The 19,344-nt window shown below is 38.9% G+C and overlaps 1 protein-coding gene across 4 annotated transcripts in view; it reads left to right on the plus strand.

Moving 5' to 3' along the window:
• The window catches only part of SH3BP2 (SH3 domain binding protein 2), a 114,113-nt gene that overhangs the window by 70,974 nt on the left and 23,795 nt on the right, over nt 1-19,344 (plus strand). Inside the window, exon 1 of one of the 4 annotated variants that reach the window (XM_016423351.2) lies at nt 813-8,759. The exons of the other annotated variants lie outside the window; for them this stretch is intronic. Within the exon in view, the coding sequence (XP_016278837.1) occupies nt 8,608-8,759 (152 nt within the window). The 5' untranslated portion in view covers nt 813-8,607. Of the gene's footprint in view, nt 1-812; nt 8,760-19,344 lie in introns of those variants that run through there. 4 annotated transcript variants of the gene reach the window in all.

Raw genomic sequence — 19,344 nt, forward strand, 5'->3', positions numbered from 1 at the left:
ATTATTTTAGACATTTGGACATTTTAGAGTTCGGGAAGATAAATCGGCATTTATAAAATGAGTCCCCAATCTCTGAGCCTCCTCTGCCTCCTCTTTCACCCACCAGTGCTGCAATCATTGCTGAAGTGGAAGTAAGCTTTACAGACCTGTGGTCACTTACTGTGGCCAAGCTACAGGTGTTGAGCTTTTTGTTTATACTGAATTTAGTTCTTGGAAAGCAGTCCCCATCTGCTTAGTAGCTTGGTACCATGAGCCTTTAAAGCATAATGCCTGACAGCCCTTGCTTTTTTCCCAACTAGGGTAGTCTTTTGGACTTGAGTTTCATCTCCATATCACAGTGAGCCACTGGAGTACGATTTTTTGAGTGTATTAATAAGGGACAATGTGAATGAACATTTTAATTTTTAAACTTCTAATTCATATGCTTCATTGAAAATGAACCTTTTTTAGTTTAGAGATGTTTGCCCTTGGCAGTAATGATTCCTTTCTCTTCTCTCCCTACCTCCCCAATCCTATTTTCATTATTCATCAGCCATGGTAAATGCCATTACATATTATAATAATATATTCTTATTTAGTATTTATATTATGAATGATCAATATTATACAGAATTCTTACATTATTCATTTATTGTCTTAAGTGAAAGTATTAGGGTTAAAGCATTTTTTAATTTTTGGTAACCCCTAATTATATTGATCAGTTTATTGAATCCTGTCTTTAGATGTCTCTTTAATTATAGATTTTTAGTCGAAATTTCTTCCAGATCTTCATTTTCTTTGAGGTGAACTATAGCTTTTTTGTTTGTTTGTTTGTTTGTTTGTTTGTTTGTTTGTTTGTTTGTTTGTATAACCAAGGCTTAGCACAATGCCTGGCACATAGTAAGTGTTTAAAAAAATGCTTGTTTATTCTGTTTTCAAACAATACAATTGTGTTTTCAGGGCATGTGATTTGGGGATCCAGTTCTATTTTCAAAAAATCTTAAAAAAATTTTTTTTTAATCTATTGGATCCAAAGCAAAAGAGTGGTAAAGGGCTAGGCCATATGAGTTAAGTGACTTGCCCAGTATCATACAACTAGAAATTATCTGAGGCTACATTTGAACCCAGGACCTCTTTCTCTCTAGGCCTGGCTCTCAATTTACCAAGCCACTTAGCTGCCCCTATTTTAAAACTTTTTATTCAACTTTTGTTTTTTTTAAAAACTCAATGGAGTTTTGTTTTGTTTTGTTTTGTTTACTTAAGGAACATTTCTTTAAATGTGACTTTTCCTTTCTTGACAATTGGATAATCTTTCCTTTGTCTTTGTAATGCTTTAGTTGTACATTTGTGGGTCTCACCTCCCTAGGATCCTGTATGTTCTGTCTACCTAGGACATAGATTACTCATTGGAAACTCCCTTAGAATTTAATGAGACTGACCCCTTCATTTTATATTTGAGGAGAGGTTGTGACTTTCCCAAGATGATACAAGTATTAGAGAGCAGCATGAAGATTTGAACTCTGGTCCTCTGAATACAGATTTAACATTCTTGGCATTGTGATCAATATTGCCTGATCTAGTCTACTGTGGAAATTTTTCTCCATTTAGGTTCTCAAATGTATCTTTTTTTCAGTATCTTCTGAACCCTAACTAATGTTTCTATTTTTTTGCTTTGTCTTCTAGATCTATTATGTTTTCCTTTAGGTATTCATTAGTGGGGAGGGGTTTCTGTCTTTCTTTATTCCTCACTTGTATTTTTTATTATGAATTTATCTTTGATTTTGTCAGTTCTGTTATTTGTAGTTTCGACACCTGTTTTTAGGCTTTTTGTGGTATTTTGCAGTTGTTTCATTTCAACTTGGGTTTGTTTTATTGTTTTCCTTAACTGAATTGCTGTCCTCTAATTCCTTTAACAGATTTATTATTCAATTCACTTTTTCTTTTGTATTTCCACTCTGTTCATTGATGCCTCAGCTTGGATTTCTAGAGGAATTTTATCCCTTAGGGCTGAGATTTTTTAACTTGGGTCCTGTGAACTTTTTGTTAAAAAAATAACTATATTCCAGTGTTATTGGACTCTTTCATAATCTTTTTATTCATTTAAAAACTTTATTCCAAGAAAGGGTCTGTAGATTTTCCCAGAATTGTCAATGGAGTCAATGTCACAAAAAGATTAAGATTCCCTCCCTGCCTTGGGATCTTTTGTTATGAGGTTCTTTATTTAATTGCAAGAAGTTGCTGTGCCAGGTGGGAAACTTTGGTCCGGTTTAGGATTGGGGTTGATCTTACCAAGGTGTGTTCTAGCTGGTTGAGTGAATTTAGAAGGCAAGGAATCCTCAGCTTTGTGGAAGAAGTGTAAAATCCTTGTGAGTTTCTGGGAGGGATGAAAGATGAGAGGGGGTTACGGAGGGATTGGGTCAGTCTTCCTATAGTGGAGTAATATCTCATTACTACCTCTCTGCTTCTGAACCTAAATCCAAGCCATCAAGGGTCAAGAAGTGAAGTGAGAAAGTGCCCTAGAACCCAATCAGGCAGGATGATTTGGGATGGGGTAGAAGCGGGGAACATACCACATCACATTACTGGCTCCAAGATTTCAATGACACTAGTCTATGTGGCTCCCTAGCCAGTAGCTACAATTATACTCACTCTGTCTCTAGGTAGTTATCTTCCTTTTCATGTTCTTCTTGATTTTTTTCTTTACTCTCTTTGTTGATTATTTCAGTTATTTTTTTTTTAGTTGATTCTCTAGTATTCTCTAAGTATACCATCAGATCATATGCAAAGAGTAATTTGAGAAGCATTTCATCATCAGTAGAGGGATTGGAAAGGAGTTGACTCTCCCTTGACTTTCTCACTACTCAGCAATATACAGAGTGGGGTGGGGGAGAACAAGCACTAGGTATATGATTTGTTTCGCTTGCAACATTCTGGTCCAAGACTTTGGCCTCACTGAGATATCTACCACCCAACTCTTCTTTCTGTGTTCTAACCACATGAAAATGCCTTGATTTTTCTTTTATCAATATAATCACCCAGCAACTACATGAAGATATCCATTGGCGAGGAGCTCCCAGTCTCCCAAAAATGGGTCCTTCAAACATAAAACATTATTATTACATAAAACATTTATTGTTAGTGATGAAAAACTCTTTGGAACAAAGTAATAATAAGAGCTGACGTGCCATGCTTTAAGATGTATAGAATGCTTTTCATATATTATCACATTTGATCTTTACAACAAACTCCTGATATGCATACTATGAGGTAGTGCCCCCTTTTTATAGACGAGGAAACTAGACTCAGAGATTACAGGACTTGATTGTGATTCAAATACAGATCTTTCCTGACTCCAACTCAAAGCTGTTTCTCCATTATGATAGGGCCCTGACTTCTAGCTCTCTAGGGGACTTCAGAGATCATCTAACTCACCTGTCTAATTTTACAGTTTGAGAATTTGAGGCTCATTTGCCATATAGACAGAATTCCCAGGTATATCTATATTACAAAAGAATTCTATCAAGAGCTTCTTTAAAAATTGGGCTCCCCAGGAGTATCTGATTTTAGTTGCACATACCCTTTTCTATGACTTTTTCTTCATATTCTTTTTTTTTTTAACCCTTACCTTCAGTCTTAGAATCAATATTGTGTATTGGTTCCAAGAATGGTGTAAGGGCTAGGCAATGGGGATTATGTGGCTGCTCAGAGTAACACATATAGGAAGTATCTGAGGCCAGATTTGAACCCAGGATCTCCTGTCTCTAGGCTTGACTCTCAATCTACTGAGCCACCCAGGTGCCCCCTTTTTTCTTCATATTCTTAACTAATTCACACATAGTAAAATTGCCACTGGGGGCAAAATTTGGACATTAATGCTTTGCTGGTGGAGTTGTGAATTGATCCAACCATTCTGGGAGGCAATTTAGAACTAGCACTGCTGGATTTATACCCCAAAGAGATAATAAGGAAAAAGACTTGCATAAGAATATTCCTAGCTGTGCTCTTTATGGTAGCAAAAAATTGGAAAATGAGGGGATGCCCTTCAATTGGAGAATGGCTGAACAAATTGTGGTATATGATGGTGATGGAATACTATTGTGCTCAAAGGAATAATGAACTGGAGGAATTCCATGTGAACTGGACCGACCTCCAGGAACTGATGCAGAGCGAGAGGAGCAGAACCAGGAGAGCCTTATACACAGAGATGGATACACTGTGGTACAATAAAATGTAATGGACTTCTACTAGCAGCAATGCAATGATCCAGGACAATTCTGAGGGACTTATAAGAAAGAATGCTGATCATATCCAGAGAAAGAACTGTGGAAGTAGAAACACAGAAGAAAAACAACTGGTTGATCACATGTGTCAGTGGGGATATGATTGGGGATATAGACACTAAACAATCACCTTGGTACAAATATCAATAATATGGAAATAGGTCTTGACCAAAGACACATGAAAAATCCAGTGGAATTGTGTGTCAGATATGGGAGGGAGTTGGGGGGAAAGAAAGAACATGGTTTTTGTAATCCTGGAAAAATGCTCTAAATTAATCAATTAAATAAAAATTTGAAAAATTTTTAAAAATTTCCACTGGGGCAGGATCAGCCCCCAGAAGGCTTCCCTGGATTCTCCCAGATGCTTGAAAATCCCCTGAAAGCTATTGGTATGGGTAGGAGAAAGAGAAGGGAAGGAACGAAGGAAGAGAGGGTGAGAGAGAAAGAGAGAGGTGGGGAGGGAAGGAGGAAGAGAGCATTTATTAAGCATCTACTATATACTAGACACTGTGCTAACTCCCGGGGCTACAAAAATAACAGTACAAGTGAAAAAGATAGCCCCACTCTCCAGGAGCTAATATTCCATTAGAAGAAGATAGCACATAAAGGGGAGCCAACTGGATGTCTGATCTTCAGGAGAATCCTTACTGATGTTTCCTCTGGAACTAGGTGGTCAGCCTCCACTGGAGGTGGTAGGACACCATCTGACTGTTGTCAGATTCTCGCCATGCTTGGCAGCTGTCTCTGCTTTTGCCGAGGCCAGTCAAACTGATATAGTGCTACTTTGACTGAGATGTCAAATACTTAGAGGCAACCCCATCTGGTCTCCAGCATTTAGCACTAACATTCTCTCAAAGCTGAGGAAAAAGTGAAGATACTCCTGTAGGCTTGCCTTGGCAGACGTATGAGAAGGACATAGTCAAGAGTCATAGGCATTGATGGTTTTATTTTTTTTAAACCCTCATCCTTTGTCTTAGAATGGATACCAAGCATCAGTTTCAGGGCAGAAGAGAGGTAAGGTCTAGGCAATGGGGGTTAAGTGACTTGCTCAGAGTCACATAACTAGGAAGTTTCTGAAATCAGATCTGAACCCAGTTCCTCCAGTATCCAAGCCTAACTCTCTAGCCTCTTAGCTGCCCAGGATTGCTGGTATTTGATCTGTATTATAGCAGGGAAACTTAGTTACTGCCTTCTTATGTTACCTATTTTATGTGTGCATATCTTATCTCTTATTAGACTCTAAGTTTCTAGTGTGGGGACTTTATCTTCTTTATCTTTTTTCTTTCAGTGCCTTTTACTGACTAGTGTTATTAACCTTGGCACAGGAAAGGAATTTCATAAGCATCTGGCTAAATGATTACTTGAATAGTGTAATATTTACCAACTTGTGGTCCTAGAGGTTGAATGATTATTTAAGATAAAGGGAAGAATGAGATTATTCTCTTCAGATACCTACCTGAAGGATCCTCCTGTGGAAATGAGATCAAGTTTCTTCTGTTGAATTTATTGTATCAGAGAAAACCCTGATCTTGGAGTTGGGAGGTTGTATTTACATTCCAGATCCAGTGCTTCTTTTTCAAGTGGCCCTCAGCATATCACTTAATCTATCTAAATCCTAGTGTCTTCATTCTGTAAAATGGGTATGCTAATACTTCATCACCGAGTTGGGATAAAGAAATACTTTATAAGCCTTTGGGTAAATATAAGTGGTTATAACCAGAACCAATCTGTACTTTATCTGGAGGAAGATTTTGGCTCATTTATTGGAAATTCCTAACCTAATCAAAGATATCAGAAAAACTAACCACCTTGTGTAAAATAAGGAGGAAGGATACCAGCCTGATTGATAGATTAGCCGGAAAAGCAACAGGGGGAAGGGAGCAGAATGCCGTGAGTTCTGAGAGGGCTGGCTGGAACCTTCAAGCCATCAGACAGCAGGACTTCACTTCCAACCTGGGAAGTAGAATGAGGGAAGGTGTTTTTCTGGGAGCAGAGCCAAGAGCCCATCCAGTGAGACCTGTCTTTCCTTCTGGGACCCTCAAATACCTCCACTGAGACTCAACCATCGTCTGTGTGCTTCTCCACAGGGATCTAGTGTTACTCAATTTGGCTTTGAGCCATTCCATCCACCTCCCTAAATTCCACTCTCCTATTTACTTCTTTGAACTGGATTTAGGATTTAGCTAAGCATAAGTATAGGAAAAGAAGCAGTTGGTGAAGAAAGAGGCCAAGGCACTGTGGCCTCTGGCCTCCAGACTTTGAAAGACAATATGCAAGGGGGGCAGCTTTTAGGGCTCCCCTTTCACCCATTTTCCTTCCTCCTCACACCTTCACCATCATTTGCTCCAAACAACCTCAATAAGCCATTTGAAGATATTTAGACTCTAGGCTTGGGTTTATCTTAGGCTCTCACAGAGAGGGAGGTTGAGTCCCACCTCTGAGACTCAGCCTTTCTGCCCAAGGAAACCACTACTCTTTCCTTTTCCAGCTTGGGAGCTGGCTGTTGATGCCCCCTGGGAAGTGGAAGTCACAAAAGGGTCACTTTGTCCCAAAAGGACAATTCTGACCTGAAGGGAGGCACAGTGTCACTTCATTGAGTAAACCCTTCTCCTGTCTCCTGCCCTCTATTGCTCACATCCCCCCTGTGAAGACAGCACCTGGCGTACTTCTCCCTTCTCTATAATAGATGAGCAACCACTCCTTCAAATCTCTCTCCCCTTTCTCCCTCCTTTCATCTCCATGACACATTAGGTTTTTATCTACCTATTACTAAAGGTATTAAAGCAGAATCTGTGAGAGATATTGGACAGATATTCCACTCCACAGGAAGTTGGTCTAGTTACCCTCTAAAGGCCTATCTATCGCCCTAAATTTTTTCTATCAAGTTGGCTTTCCTGAACAGAGACTCTTGTAGAATTTTTAAAAATCTGTTGTATTATTGTCAGTCAAAAAGTATTTATAAAGGAGCTCCTATATGCCAGAAATTATGCCAAGCAGTAGGAGTACAAAGAAAGGCCAGAAACCAGTTTACTTTCAAGGAGCTTACAGTCTAATTGGGGTATCCGCATGTAAACAACGATGTACAAGCAAAAACATACACTGGGAAAATTGGAAATAACCAATCCAGAAAAGCATAAAGTAGAAGATGGGATTTTATCTGGGACTTGAAGGAAGCTAGGCAAGCTAAGAGAGGGGGATGAAGAGTGAGAGAATTCCAGACTTGAAGGACAACCATTGGAAATACATGGAGTCTGTAGTGTCTTGTTCAAGGAAAAGCCACATTGCCAGTGCCACTAAATTGCAGAGGATATGAGGAAAGAGTAAGGTGTAATAAGACTGAAAAGAAAGAAGGAAGACAAGTTATGAAGGATTTGGGGTACTTTTTGTGAAATTGCTAAAGGAAGGTGACATGGAGATTAGAGAGATAAATGAACAGACACATTTATTTTTTCTCCCTAAAGCTTTCATTCTGGGTTTTTATTCATAGCAATTTGTTTGCAAGGTAGGAAAAAAAGACACTTCAAACTTTATTATTTGGGGATCAAGAAGAAGTGGCTCTCCATCTCTGCATAGGAATTAAACAAGTTTCCTTCCTACACACTTTTGTTTTATGGGGGAAAAAATCAGGGGATATGTTAAGGCTAACTAATGGAGATTTAATATGTCAATGGGAAATATTTGTTTTTTAATTTAATTTTTCCATATTATTCATTTTAACAAGTGAGTAATCTTATAATATCAAAACCCACAAATATAAACCCAACTAAACAAGTGAAAAATCATATCCTTTTATCGGCATTTTGACTCCAACAGTTCCTTCTCTGGAGATGGAAGTCCCAGGAGTTGTCCTGGATCTTTGTATTGCTGAGAGTAGCTAAGTCTGTCACAGTTCAAGAGATCAAGAGAATGGGAGATAATATGGTTGTAGCTTTGGATACTCGTGTTTCCATCCATAGATTGATCACTTCATTACAAAACTGTGGATGATCTCTTTCTTTTTCTCAGCCTCTTCTGATCCTCTCCTCCTGCCCCCCACTTGTCAATGAAATAAGTGTCAAAAGCTGTTGTGCTTCTTTTCTTGGAAGTAGACATAATCTAGCCCTTGCTGCCAGCATTCTCTCAAGTTTCAGATTCCTCACACACTGGGGGAAGTCAGGAAATGTAGGGCTTTGCGTGAGGCTGTCCAGTGGCTCTCCCCACGCCCCTTTCCCTCATCCCTCCTGAGCAACAGGAAGTTAGACAGAAAGCAAAGGAAACTAGTCACAGTTCATCAGCCCAACTTGACCAAAACCTAGCTGGGGGAGCCCCTGAGGGGAAGCAGAGCAGAGCAGAGCAGAGCCTGCGTGGCATGTGTTTCTGTCAGGTCCCCAGAAGAAGCAGGAATGTGGTCACTTTTCTCTTCTCCCAGAATGAGAAATTGATGGATTCATCGGCACAAAGAAAATTTTCATTTGGGCCAGCCTACAGCAAGAAAGCCATGTGTAGGACAAATACTTTCAGGTGAGTGCCGTGGGTCTTTTTTGGCTTTTTTTTTTCCCCTCTTCTACTACCCATAATAACATTTGCTTTAAGATGTATCTTTATGGTCAAAGAACTCATAGGATTTAGAGTGGACCGTATTCTCGAGATCTTCATCCAGTCTCCTGTTTTTAAAGGATGAGGAACCTGAGATACAGGGAGATTGACTTGAATAAGTTCTCAAACTAAGAAAAGCAGAGCCAGAATTCTCAGTCTTCTGACTCTCTCCAGTATAAACTATACTGTCTTATGTGACGGTGTGATGGGAGAGCATAGGTGGGGTGGAAAAGTAGGAGTCTAGGGCTCAATTTCCACCTTATTTGGACCTCAAAATGGTAATGACTGTGATGATGATAATACTAGTAACAAGTAAATTTCCATATTACTTGGAATTTTATTAAGTACTTTGTTCCTATGAGATGAGTGATGTGTTATCAACCCCATCTTGCAGATCAGGCAGTTGGGGCTCAGAAATATGAGGTGACTCACCCCCATATTCTTTTTTTTTTAATATTATTTTATTTGGTCGTTTTCATACATTATTCACTGGAAACAAAGATCGTTTTCTTTTCCTCCCCTCCCCTCCCCCCCCCCCCCCCCCCGCCTTTCCCTCTCCCATAGCCGATGCGTGATTCCACTAGTTATCACATGTGTTCTTGACTCGAACCCATTTCCCTGTTGTTGGGGTTTGCATTATAGTGTTCATTTAGAGTCTCTCCTCAGTCTTATCTCCTCCAACCATGTAGTCAAGCAGTTGCTTTTTCAGCTCACCCCCATATTCTAATGATTAGTAGAGGACCAGAATCAGAGTAAATCTAGTCCAGCCTTCATCTGAGTAGTAACTCTTCAGTGGTATCCCTCCAAAATAGTCATCATCTATTATCTACTTGAAGATTGCCAGTGATGGAAATCGCTACCTTCTAAAACAAAGGCAGAATTAATTATTAAGAAATGTTTTTGTTTTCCTCCTATTGGAAATATTTTGTTTTCCTCATATAACAAAACAATATATTGGTTTTCTTTTCCAAATGGAAATTGGAAATCAATTGAGCTGAAATCTGTTTCCATAAAACCTAATACATAATGATCTTAGTTCTGTCTTCTGAAAACAAGTAAAACAAGTCTAATTCTCCTGCTTTGGGGCATCTCTTCAAATGCTTGATTTGTCCCATCATTCTAATATGCCAGGATCTTTTCATCAATAGATAGTCATTCTGTCAACTAATATTCCTGCTCCCTATAATTCTGTTGGTCCTTAAATGTGTCATTTACATTTTCATCATTAGTAACAATTGAATGTCTTGCCATATAATTTCCTGTCCTCTTTCTACTTTTATTCCTTTCTACTCTATTCCTCTTCAAGTATAGGTATTTATTTCCATGCTATACTTTGCACATCATAATAGCTTGACAAAAGTTTGCTCCCTGGCTGAATTACAAATTTTTCATTAATATAATTTCAGATTTTTACCTTTAGAAACCAAACAACCTTTAGTTTTAGGTTGATGTTTCATGAATACATAAGTTAAATTTAGTGGTAGTTATGCATATTTGAAATGGGATTATAGAGTATTTGAATAGTAAGGAGCTATAGAAGTGATCTCATCCAATCTTCTCATTTTTCAAATGAGGAAACTGAGGCCTAAAGAGAAGTGACTTTACAACATTCATCTGGATGACAGCTATGTCCTAATTTGTATGGGTAATGAATCTCATGAAGAGATCCCATTATTTGAGTTTTCAATAGTTATTTCTTTTTCCTAACAGAAAATTTTTATTTAATTAATTAATTTAGAATATTTTTCCATGGTTACATGATTCACGTCCCCCGCACCCCCATAGCCAACGCACAATTCCACTGGGTTTTACATGTATCATTGTTCAAGACTTATTTCCATATTATTGATAATTGCACTAGGGTCATATCCCTATCTAGCCATGTGCTCAAGTAATTGTTTTTCTTCTGTGTTTCTACTCCCACAATTCTTCCTTTGAATATGGATAGTGTTCCTTCTCATAAATCCCTCAGAATTGTCCTGGATTATTACATTGCTGCTGGTAGAGAAGTCCATTACATTCAGTTGTACCATGGTGTATCCATCTCTGTGTATAATACTCTGGTTCTGCTCCTTTTACTCTGCATCAATTCCTGGAGGTCGTTCCAGTTTGTATGGAATTCCTTCAGTTCATAATTCCTTTGAGCACAATAAATATTCCATCACCAACATATACCACAATTTGTTCAGCCATTCCCCAGTCAAAGGGCATCCTCTCATTTTCCAATTTTTTGATACCACAAAGAGCAAGGCTATAAATATTTTTGTACAAGTCTTTTCCCCCTTCATCTCTTTGGGGTATTAATTCAGCAGTGCTATGGCTGGATCAAAGGGCAGACAGTCTTTTATCGCCCTTCGGGCATAGTTCCAAATTGCCATCCAGAATGGTTGGATCAATTCACAACTCTACCAGCAATGTATTAGTGTCCCAATTTTGCCACATCCTCTCCAATATTTATTACATTCCTTTGCTGTCATATTAGCCAATATGCTAGGTGTGAAGTGGTACTTCAGAGTTGTTTTGATTTGCATTTTTCTAAAGATAAGAGATTTAGAACACTTTCATGTGTTTATTGATGGTTTTGATTTCTTTATCTGAAAATTGCCTATTCATGTCCCTTGCCCATTTATTAATTGGGAAATGGCTTGATTTTTTTGTACAATTGATTTAGTCCTCTATATATTTTAGTAATTTGACCTTTGTCAGAGTTTTTTGTTATAAAGATTTTTTCCCCAGTTTTTGCAGTGATTATTTCCATTGGGCTAGAACTATTGAACATGTTTTATGAATAATTATACTTTGATGAGTGTGAAATATAATTAAAGGTAAAACATGGTGAGTGTAATTATATGAAAACCATGATCATTGCTTCCAGTTCAATAGAAATATCCACTCCTAATTCAAATAATGGGACCATTTGATACAGCTTCATTTTCTATACCAATTGGACCTAGTTTTATTGTGGAACAGAAGGTTCTAGATTCAGACATGCTGGAAACACTGTAGTATAGTCCAAATTCAATTCAACATGATATTAAAAACTTCCAATGGGCAATAGATTGTATTTGGCTTTTCATAAATGTGAAAAAATAACATGGTCTCTGACCTCAAGGAGCTCATAATCTAAAAGAAATAAAATTAGGCACGAAATCAGGAGCCCCAAGTTCAAACTTTGGCTTCATCCCTTATTAGCCATGAGATCTTAAGAAAGTGAGGTTATTTCCAAGTCTATTTCTGTAAAATGGAGATAATAATGCTGATACTACCTACCTCAAGGTGTAGTCACACTTTGAGTTTGTAAAGTGCTTTTTAATGGTAAAGTGCTATCAAACTGGAAATCGGTAAAGTTGAAAACACCAAGGAAATTTTTGGAATGTATTGATGTTCATGAAAAGTGTTCAAGGACCATTTAATGTTCTGTGGGTACATTTCTCATTATAAACAATTCAAGTTTTATAAATGCTGAACAGGATGTCTTTGGACCAAAGACAATTATTTTAATGGGTAATTTCCTTATGATGATTCACTGCTGTGTTGCCTGTGCTATTTCGCTTTTCTTGCACACCTGCAGAATCCAAGAAACTTTGGTCCCACTGGTTTAACCATTTTCAGCTCAGCTATCCCACCAGGGTTCTTGGGACCATTTGAATTAATGTCACTTATCAGAGCTGCTATGGACCCACTCATTCCTGACTCATTGCTGTGCAGAACACATGCAAAAAAAAGTTATGTATGTATTTACTTGGTAATGTGCCTACCCTTAAAGAATTTGCAAACTGCAAGCAAGACAAAAGTAGCAAGTTTTTAATTATCCTTTTACTCTTTGTGAGACTTTAAAGTTCACTAGATTTCTTGCATGTTGATGTAATCATAGGCTGTCAGAGCTGAGAGGCGCCTTATAACAGGGAATACAGCCAGAGCTAGAAGGAAACTTGGAATGAGGAATGGAACCTTAGAGAACATGGAATCTTAAGAGTTATGATGGTATTTCTTAGAGATTGTTCACTTCACCCTCTTTGTTTTCTAAATGAGAGAACTTGGACCTAGAGAGAAAATAGAACATGCTTTCATTTTTTATAAATTCACCATCTTACCCACATGTGAATTTTATTATGCGGGCTGGGAAAGCTGAAGGAGGGAAAAGCACAGCTCGCTGGAGCTCCTGCTGTCCTAGGGAAATCCTGATTTTCTGTATCATCCAGATTGGAAGGTGTAATAATTTCTGCAGTGTTCCTACCTAAGCAGAGACCTGGAAGAGAAAAATGTCTGGGTTATAAATCTTATCAATTAAAAGAGAATTCAGAAAGGGCTTGAGGTTTGGGAAAGAGGTTGCATATTTATATCTTCTCTTGGGAAGGAGAGCAGCACATTTTAATTGAAAACCATTAGATAGTGAGATCCTTCCTTGAGGGTAGAGAAGATCTCTTGCCTTTCTTTGCATCTCCAATGCTTAGCACAATGCTTGGCACACAGTAGATGTTTAATAAATGCTTATTGACCTAACTTTTGAATGAGAACTTGGGCCTAAGGGCCCTTTAGCTAAGTCTATGAACTTTTATAGTTGACCTGCCACATAGAAGCAACCAAAGAATGTTTCCTTCCCTTAAAGTATAAAACTCCTTTAAAAGGGGATCTTTATCAGGTAGAAACATAACAGAAATTATATAGCTCACATCTAGATTTTAAAGAAAATTTCCCTAAACTGTTGGGTCAGAAAGCTAAAACTAAAACCTTTTCAGGTCATTAGCAGGAACTTTAGCCATCCTGGCCACCCTACTTCAGGTCACCTATGAGTAAATGGGTAGCTCTCCATGGCAACTCCCATCTCTATAGGAGTCTCAGGTTTACAGAACACTTTCTCTAAGACTGTGACCATTTCAGGTAGTTCATATCAGCACTGTTTCCATTTTAAAGCTGAGAAACTGAATCTCTGAACCCGTTTTCTAACTCCAAATCAAATCCATCAGTGTCCACCATATCTTCCACCCTAAAGTGCTATCTCTGTTCTAGGAGCTCTCAGAAGCTAAACTTTCATTGATTTCCTCAAGGAGAAATTGAAGCATGTAGACTTCGGGGTATCTAGGGCCAAATCTGGAATCAAGGAGTCATCCAAAGACTTGATGCAAGCTCTTTTACTTTTCTTTTGGGAAAATATTTCCTAAAAGGAGCATTCTGTCTAACTGTTGAAAGCATAGGTAGTTAGAAGGAGAGATAAAAGAGCCAAAAGAAGGGCTCAATCTCAATTTGGGTTGGTCTGAGAACCCTTTGCTACCCATCGATTCCATAAGCTTTCCAAATGAGAAAATTCACATAAATATTAGCGCACACAGTGTACATAGCAATTCCAGGTTTGCAATGTGCTTTTCATAGCACAGTCCTATAAGCAAGGTAGTGTATCAGTCCCATTTTGCAGATGAGAAAAGCAATGTATTCAGCTTCACATGACAATTGTCTGAAATACAATTCAAACTGAAGTCTCCTGCCTCTCACAAATGTCCAATGCTCTTTCACAAAGCTTCTCTTTTTTAGGAGAAGTGAGGATGGGAAGGATAGGATCTATATTTGGTCAAGAAAAAGAAGCATGCAAATATTTCCCATGAGTACTTCCCATCCTAAATTTTCACAACCCACCTTAACTTGATATGCCTTGTTTTTTACTTATTGCTTCTTATCTTTTTTTCTGATATTAATTACCAGATAAAATAAGCATTTCCAAATAAAAGAACAGGAAAAAAGGGCACACAAGCAACCATGACTTCATATCACTTAGAGTTTGCTTCTCTACTCTAACTATACAAAACACTCAATGTTATCTTCTAAGTCAGTGATAGCAAACCTTTTAGAGATGAGTTCAGACCCTGCTCCCACCCTGCCCCCTGCTCCCCAGACTGAGTGCCATGCTGCCACCACCATGGCCCCCTACCTCCACCTCACACAAGTGAGAGAGGAAGTGCTCCCACTGGGCTGCTGGGCAGAGGGGCAGGTCATGTGAGAAATGTCCACAGAGCAGGTGAAAAGGGAAAGGAGAGTGGCTCAAGTGCTCTGCTCCCCTCCAGCTCTACCACCTGTGATCCACCCACCTTACCCCCTGTGCACTCCCATTGGGCTGCTGAGCAGGGGTGCAGATGATTTGAAAAAATGTCATCAGGCACAGTGGAGAGGGGGAAGGGAGCAGCTCCTCCTGGTTCCCTCTGCCTTTCTAGTAACAAACTCGGAGGTGGGGGAGAGGGGAAGGGCTCTGCATCATCATTTCTAGTTCTCTACCACTACAAAAAGAGATGCTACAAATATTCATGTTCATATAGGTCCTTTCCTCTTTCTTTGATCCCTTTGTTATATAAACATGGTGGTAGTATCATTGGGTCAGAGGACATGCAGTTTTTAGTGACTTTGCAGGGCTTAATTCCCAATTGCTTTCCTGAGTGATCAAACCAATTCATAGCTCCACCAGCAGGACTTTAATGTATCTGTTTTTCCTCAACTCTGTCAACATTTGTCATTTCCCTTTTTTGAAATTTTGCTAATCTGATGGATGTGAGGCAGAACCTTAATATATCTTCTTGATGCGACATTTTTTCCTTTTAAGTGTCAGGAGTGGTGGGGAGACTAAAGAAGACAACTTTTGCTCTGCCTTTCATTTCTGGGGAGAAAAGACTAACATGAGTCAATTAGAAAATAATTCAAGGGTTTTTACTGTAATATATTAAAGTGAATTCAAGTCATTTTTTAAAAGTCACTTACTTAGAGCCTCCCCTAAGTGCAAGGTATGGTATTGTGGGTGATAAAAAAAAATTCAATAGAACAAACATTTTTTAACCTATAGGTAGGAGTACACAAAGTTCATATACTACCTAGTCTCTGTCCTCAGGGACTTTACAGTGGTTGTGGATTCAGATAAGTAGAATACAAGGCAGATTCTGACAAGTTCCACAAGAAAGGACGGACTCCTAGGGGTTTGAAGGAAAGGAAGATAATTTCTTCATGATGGAACAACTTAGAGAACAAAGCTGTTGAACTCAATGGGCTAAAGTATCACAATATATGATATGAAGAGATGCTATAAATCAAGGTTGGAGCAGAATCTGGAAATCAAGAAAGGAAATGGTCATTATGGACTGAAGTTGCCAATAGGTCATGTAAAATGGACTTTCCACCTGACTCCTGGGTGACTCATCCTCCATTAAGTGTATCTGGATCTTGGGATTTAGAACCTGGGAGTGTGGAGGGGACCTTAAAAGGCATCCAATCCCTACCCCTTAGAGCAGAGGATCCTGGATCTTAGAGAAGGAAATTAACTTGCTCAGGGTCTATAAATGGGTCTTCTGATCCCAAGTCCAGTACTCTTTATACAAATCTATGATACTACACCCACAAAAATGGCAGGTGGGTGGGTGGGAATATCTTGTAGTATTAGAAGTGTCCATAGTCTATATCTCTAAGATTGCTTCTTGCTCTGAATATAGATATGACAGAGGTGGGGAGAGGGGCGGAATATCTAGCAACTTTACACTATATAATTCTCTCCTCTACCCCAAGTAGAACTGAAGCTTCCCCAATGCTGGGTTCCTCATCTCAGTTGCAATTTGGTAAGGGGAGGGCCTTGTACTGTGGCTTCCCTTTCAGTGAAGCCCAGAGAATATTTTCTCCAACTCCTCTCAAAGTGAGGCTGAGCCGGAAGTCCTGTGGTCAACTGTGGGACTGCATTTCCCACAGAGTTGCAGAAAGCTGCTGTCCGGCTGACCCACACAGTTCCTCCTGACCCCCTCAGTTCAGTTTTGTTTGCTTGTGTGTGCGTACGTGTATATGTGCAGGTACTTGTATGTACGAGCACCTAATTCAGTATTTAACCAAGTTTCTATTGACTCTGACATGATTAGACTTGGGAGACGTGATGTCTTCCTCTCTGAATGTCATGGATTAGCTCTAAGAATAGCTTATTTATAATAATCTAATAACTGTTTTCAGAAACAGAGCCTCCTGTCCTAGAAATCTCTCCCTGCCCTCCCCAAGTTATCAGTGGAGCTGTAAACAAGAAAAATAATCTGTTCTTATATTGAATACTACCCTACAGAATTTAATGAATCCCCTCCAAGTGCATTCTGACCCTGTTTTATCTTTAAAACAACCTGATGAAGTAAATAAAGTAGATCCATGAACTTGTGGACCTCAGTTTCCTTATCTTTAAAATGGAAGGAGGGATGAATTCTTCAAAGGTTGTATTTATTTCTTTTCCTGGTAACACAATTTATTTTATTTTAAATTAATTACATAATTTATGTTACATTAAAATTTCCCTCCATTTATTATTTTTTTTAACCTTTACCTTCTGTCAGTATCAAAGACCAAAGAGGGTCAAGGGCTAGGCCATTCGGGCTAAGTGACTTGCTCAGGGTCACATATATAGGAAGGAAGGACCTCAGGTCCTTCAGCTATCAGGCCCAGCATTCTATCCCTGAGCTACCTAGCTGCCCTAGTTCTACAACTTCTAAGGTCTCTTCCAGGTGTAAGGTTTTGAACACCGTTTTACAATTGAGGAAAATGACACAATGGCCCCATGGTTACATGATATGAAGATCTTATTTGGGATGTAGTAGTATTACCTTGTATTGGGGCATGATGAAGGACACATTTCCCTTTTGGTGGTGATGGGACTTTTCCACTTTACCCCTTCTCCAGTCCCCATCATTTACATGACTACTGAAATAATCCTTAAATCTCTATATAAATGTTAGCTCTTATTATGATTGCTGCTGCTACTGCTTCTACCTTTACCACCTTCCCTCCAGTTGGGCATTCAAGAGCCATCAGTGAACTCATTAAAATTGAGTTGAGGGCCAGCCAAGACCAAGGGCAGAATCTTGGTTTTTGGTTTTGTTTTGTTTTGAAGTCAGTCCAAATGTGGAGAAGATTTCAGACTTTGGCTTGGGAAGTTCCACTGACTTCCTACAAATACAAGACGTTGAAATTGTTGTGCAAAAGTAATTGGGTTTCCAGCATGCTTTGTTTCCCCCTTCGCCCCCCCCCCCCCAAACTTGGCAATACTGAATGTTTGAGGCTTTGCCTCATGCCACTTCCCCTTTTTTTCTCCCCATCAGACCAATTCACCAAGAAATTCATAGGAAGTGACATCTTCAGTGACATCTCTGATGTCAACCTGGTTCTTGCATTGAGATATGGTCAACGGTCAATTTCGCTTTAGGTAGTGATGGGCCTTTCCCCCTCAACCTTTTGTACCCCTTATCTAGTTCTTCATTAACTTGGCTGTCAGAATAACCTTTCCAAGATAAATGTCTGCCCATGTCACTTCCCTGCTCAGGGTCTTTCTGTCTGTGGTTTCCATTTACCTGCTGAATAAAGCATGAATGCCTAATTATGTTTTTTAAGATTCTCCTATAATCTGGTTTCACTCTATTTTTCCAGCCTTGTTTCTTTATTCTACTTCATATATGTGCTTTGATCCAGCTAAATTAGACTGTTCTCTGTTTTCTAACCATGACATTTCCATCTCTGGCTTCCATTCATTTATACAGACCATCTCCTGTGCTTGGAACATACTCTATTCTTATCTCTTCCTATTGAAGACCATTTTGTCCTTAGAGGTCCAGCTCAGATTCCTTCTTTCTCCATAAAACCTTCCCTGATTCTCATCCTCCCTCAAATTTCCCAAGAGAATTTTATGTCGATCACTCCATACCCTGCCTTATCTGTTACCTTCTCTGGGGATAGAGCCCTGAAGTGGCATCCCAGAAAGTTCAACTTCCAGCCTCAGAGACATAGGAGCTAAGTGTCTTTATGCAAGTCACTTGCCCTCTGTTTGCCTTCAATTCCTCAATTGTAAAATTAGTGTAATAATAAATAGCACCTACTTCTCAGAGTTCTTGTGAAGATCAAATGAGCTAATATCTGTAAAGTGCTTACCTGGTACAGTACCTGGAACAGAGAAGGCCCTATAGTAATGCTAGGTATTATTAGTTATTATTATTGTTGTTATTGCTATTATTGTTGTGGTGTGTTATAAATTGTTTTGTTTTTTCCTCATTTGTTTAGGGGGAATAACATTACCTGTTCCTCTTACCTAACAGGGATGTGACAAAGAGTCAGTGAAATAAGAGGCTGCTAGGTGGCTCAGTGGATAGAGAGCCAGGCCTGGAGTTGAGAGGAACTGAGTTCAAATTTGACCTCAAGATGTGTCCACATCTGTAAAATCGAGTTAGCTTAGAACAGTTCTTAACCTGGAGTACATGAAGAGATAGATTCAACTAGTACTTCTCCCAGCTCTACAATGAGCCTTTTGCTCTATTATTACAAAAGTCAACACTCATTTATTAAGCATCTACTGTGTGCCTGCCTACCTCATACCTGTATTATGCTAAGCTGAAGCCACAAAAAAAAGGCAAAACATTTCCCCATTTTCAAAAAGCTCACAGTCTAACTTAGAGAAAACAAAAATTTTTGACAGGAACTAAAAGATTCAGAAATATTACAAGAGACTGTGTGATAGTAGAAACCA

This window comes from Monodelphis domestica, chromosome 6 (assembly GCF_027887165.1).
Source record: "Monodelphis domestica isolate mMonDom1 chromosome 6, mMonDom1.pri, whole genome shotgun sequence".
Taxonomy (NCBI): Eukaryota; Metazoa; Chordata; class Mammalia; order Didelphimorphia; family Didelphidae; genus Monodelphis; species Monodelphis domestica.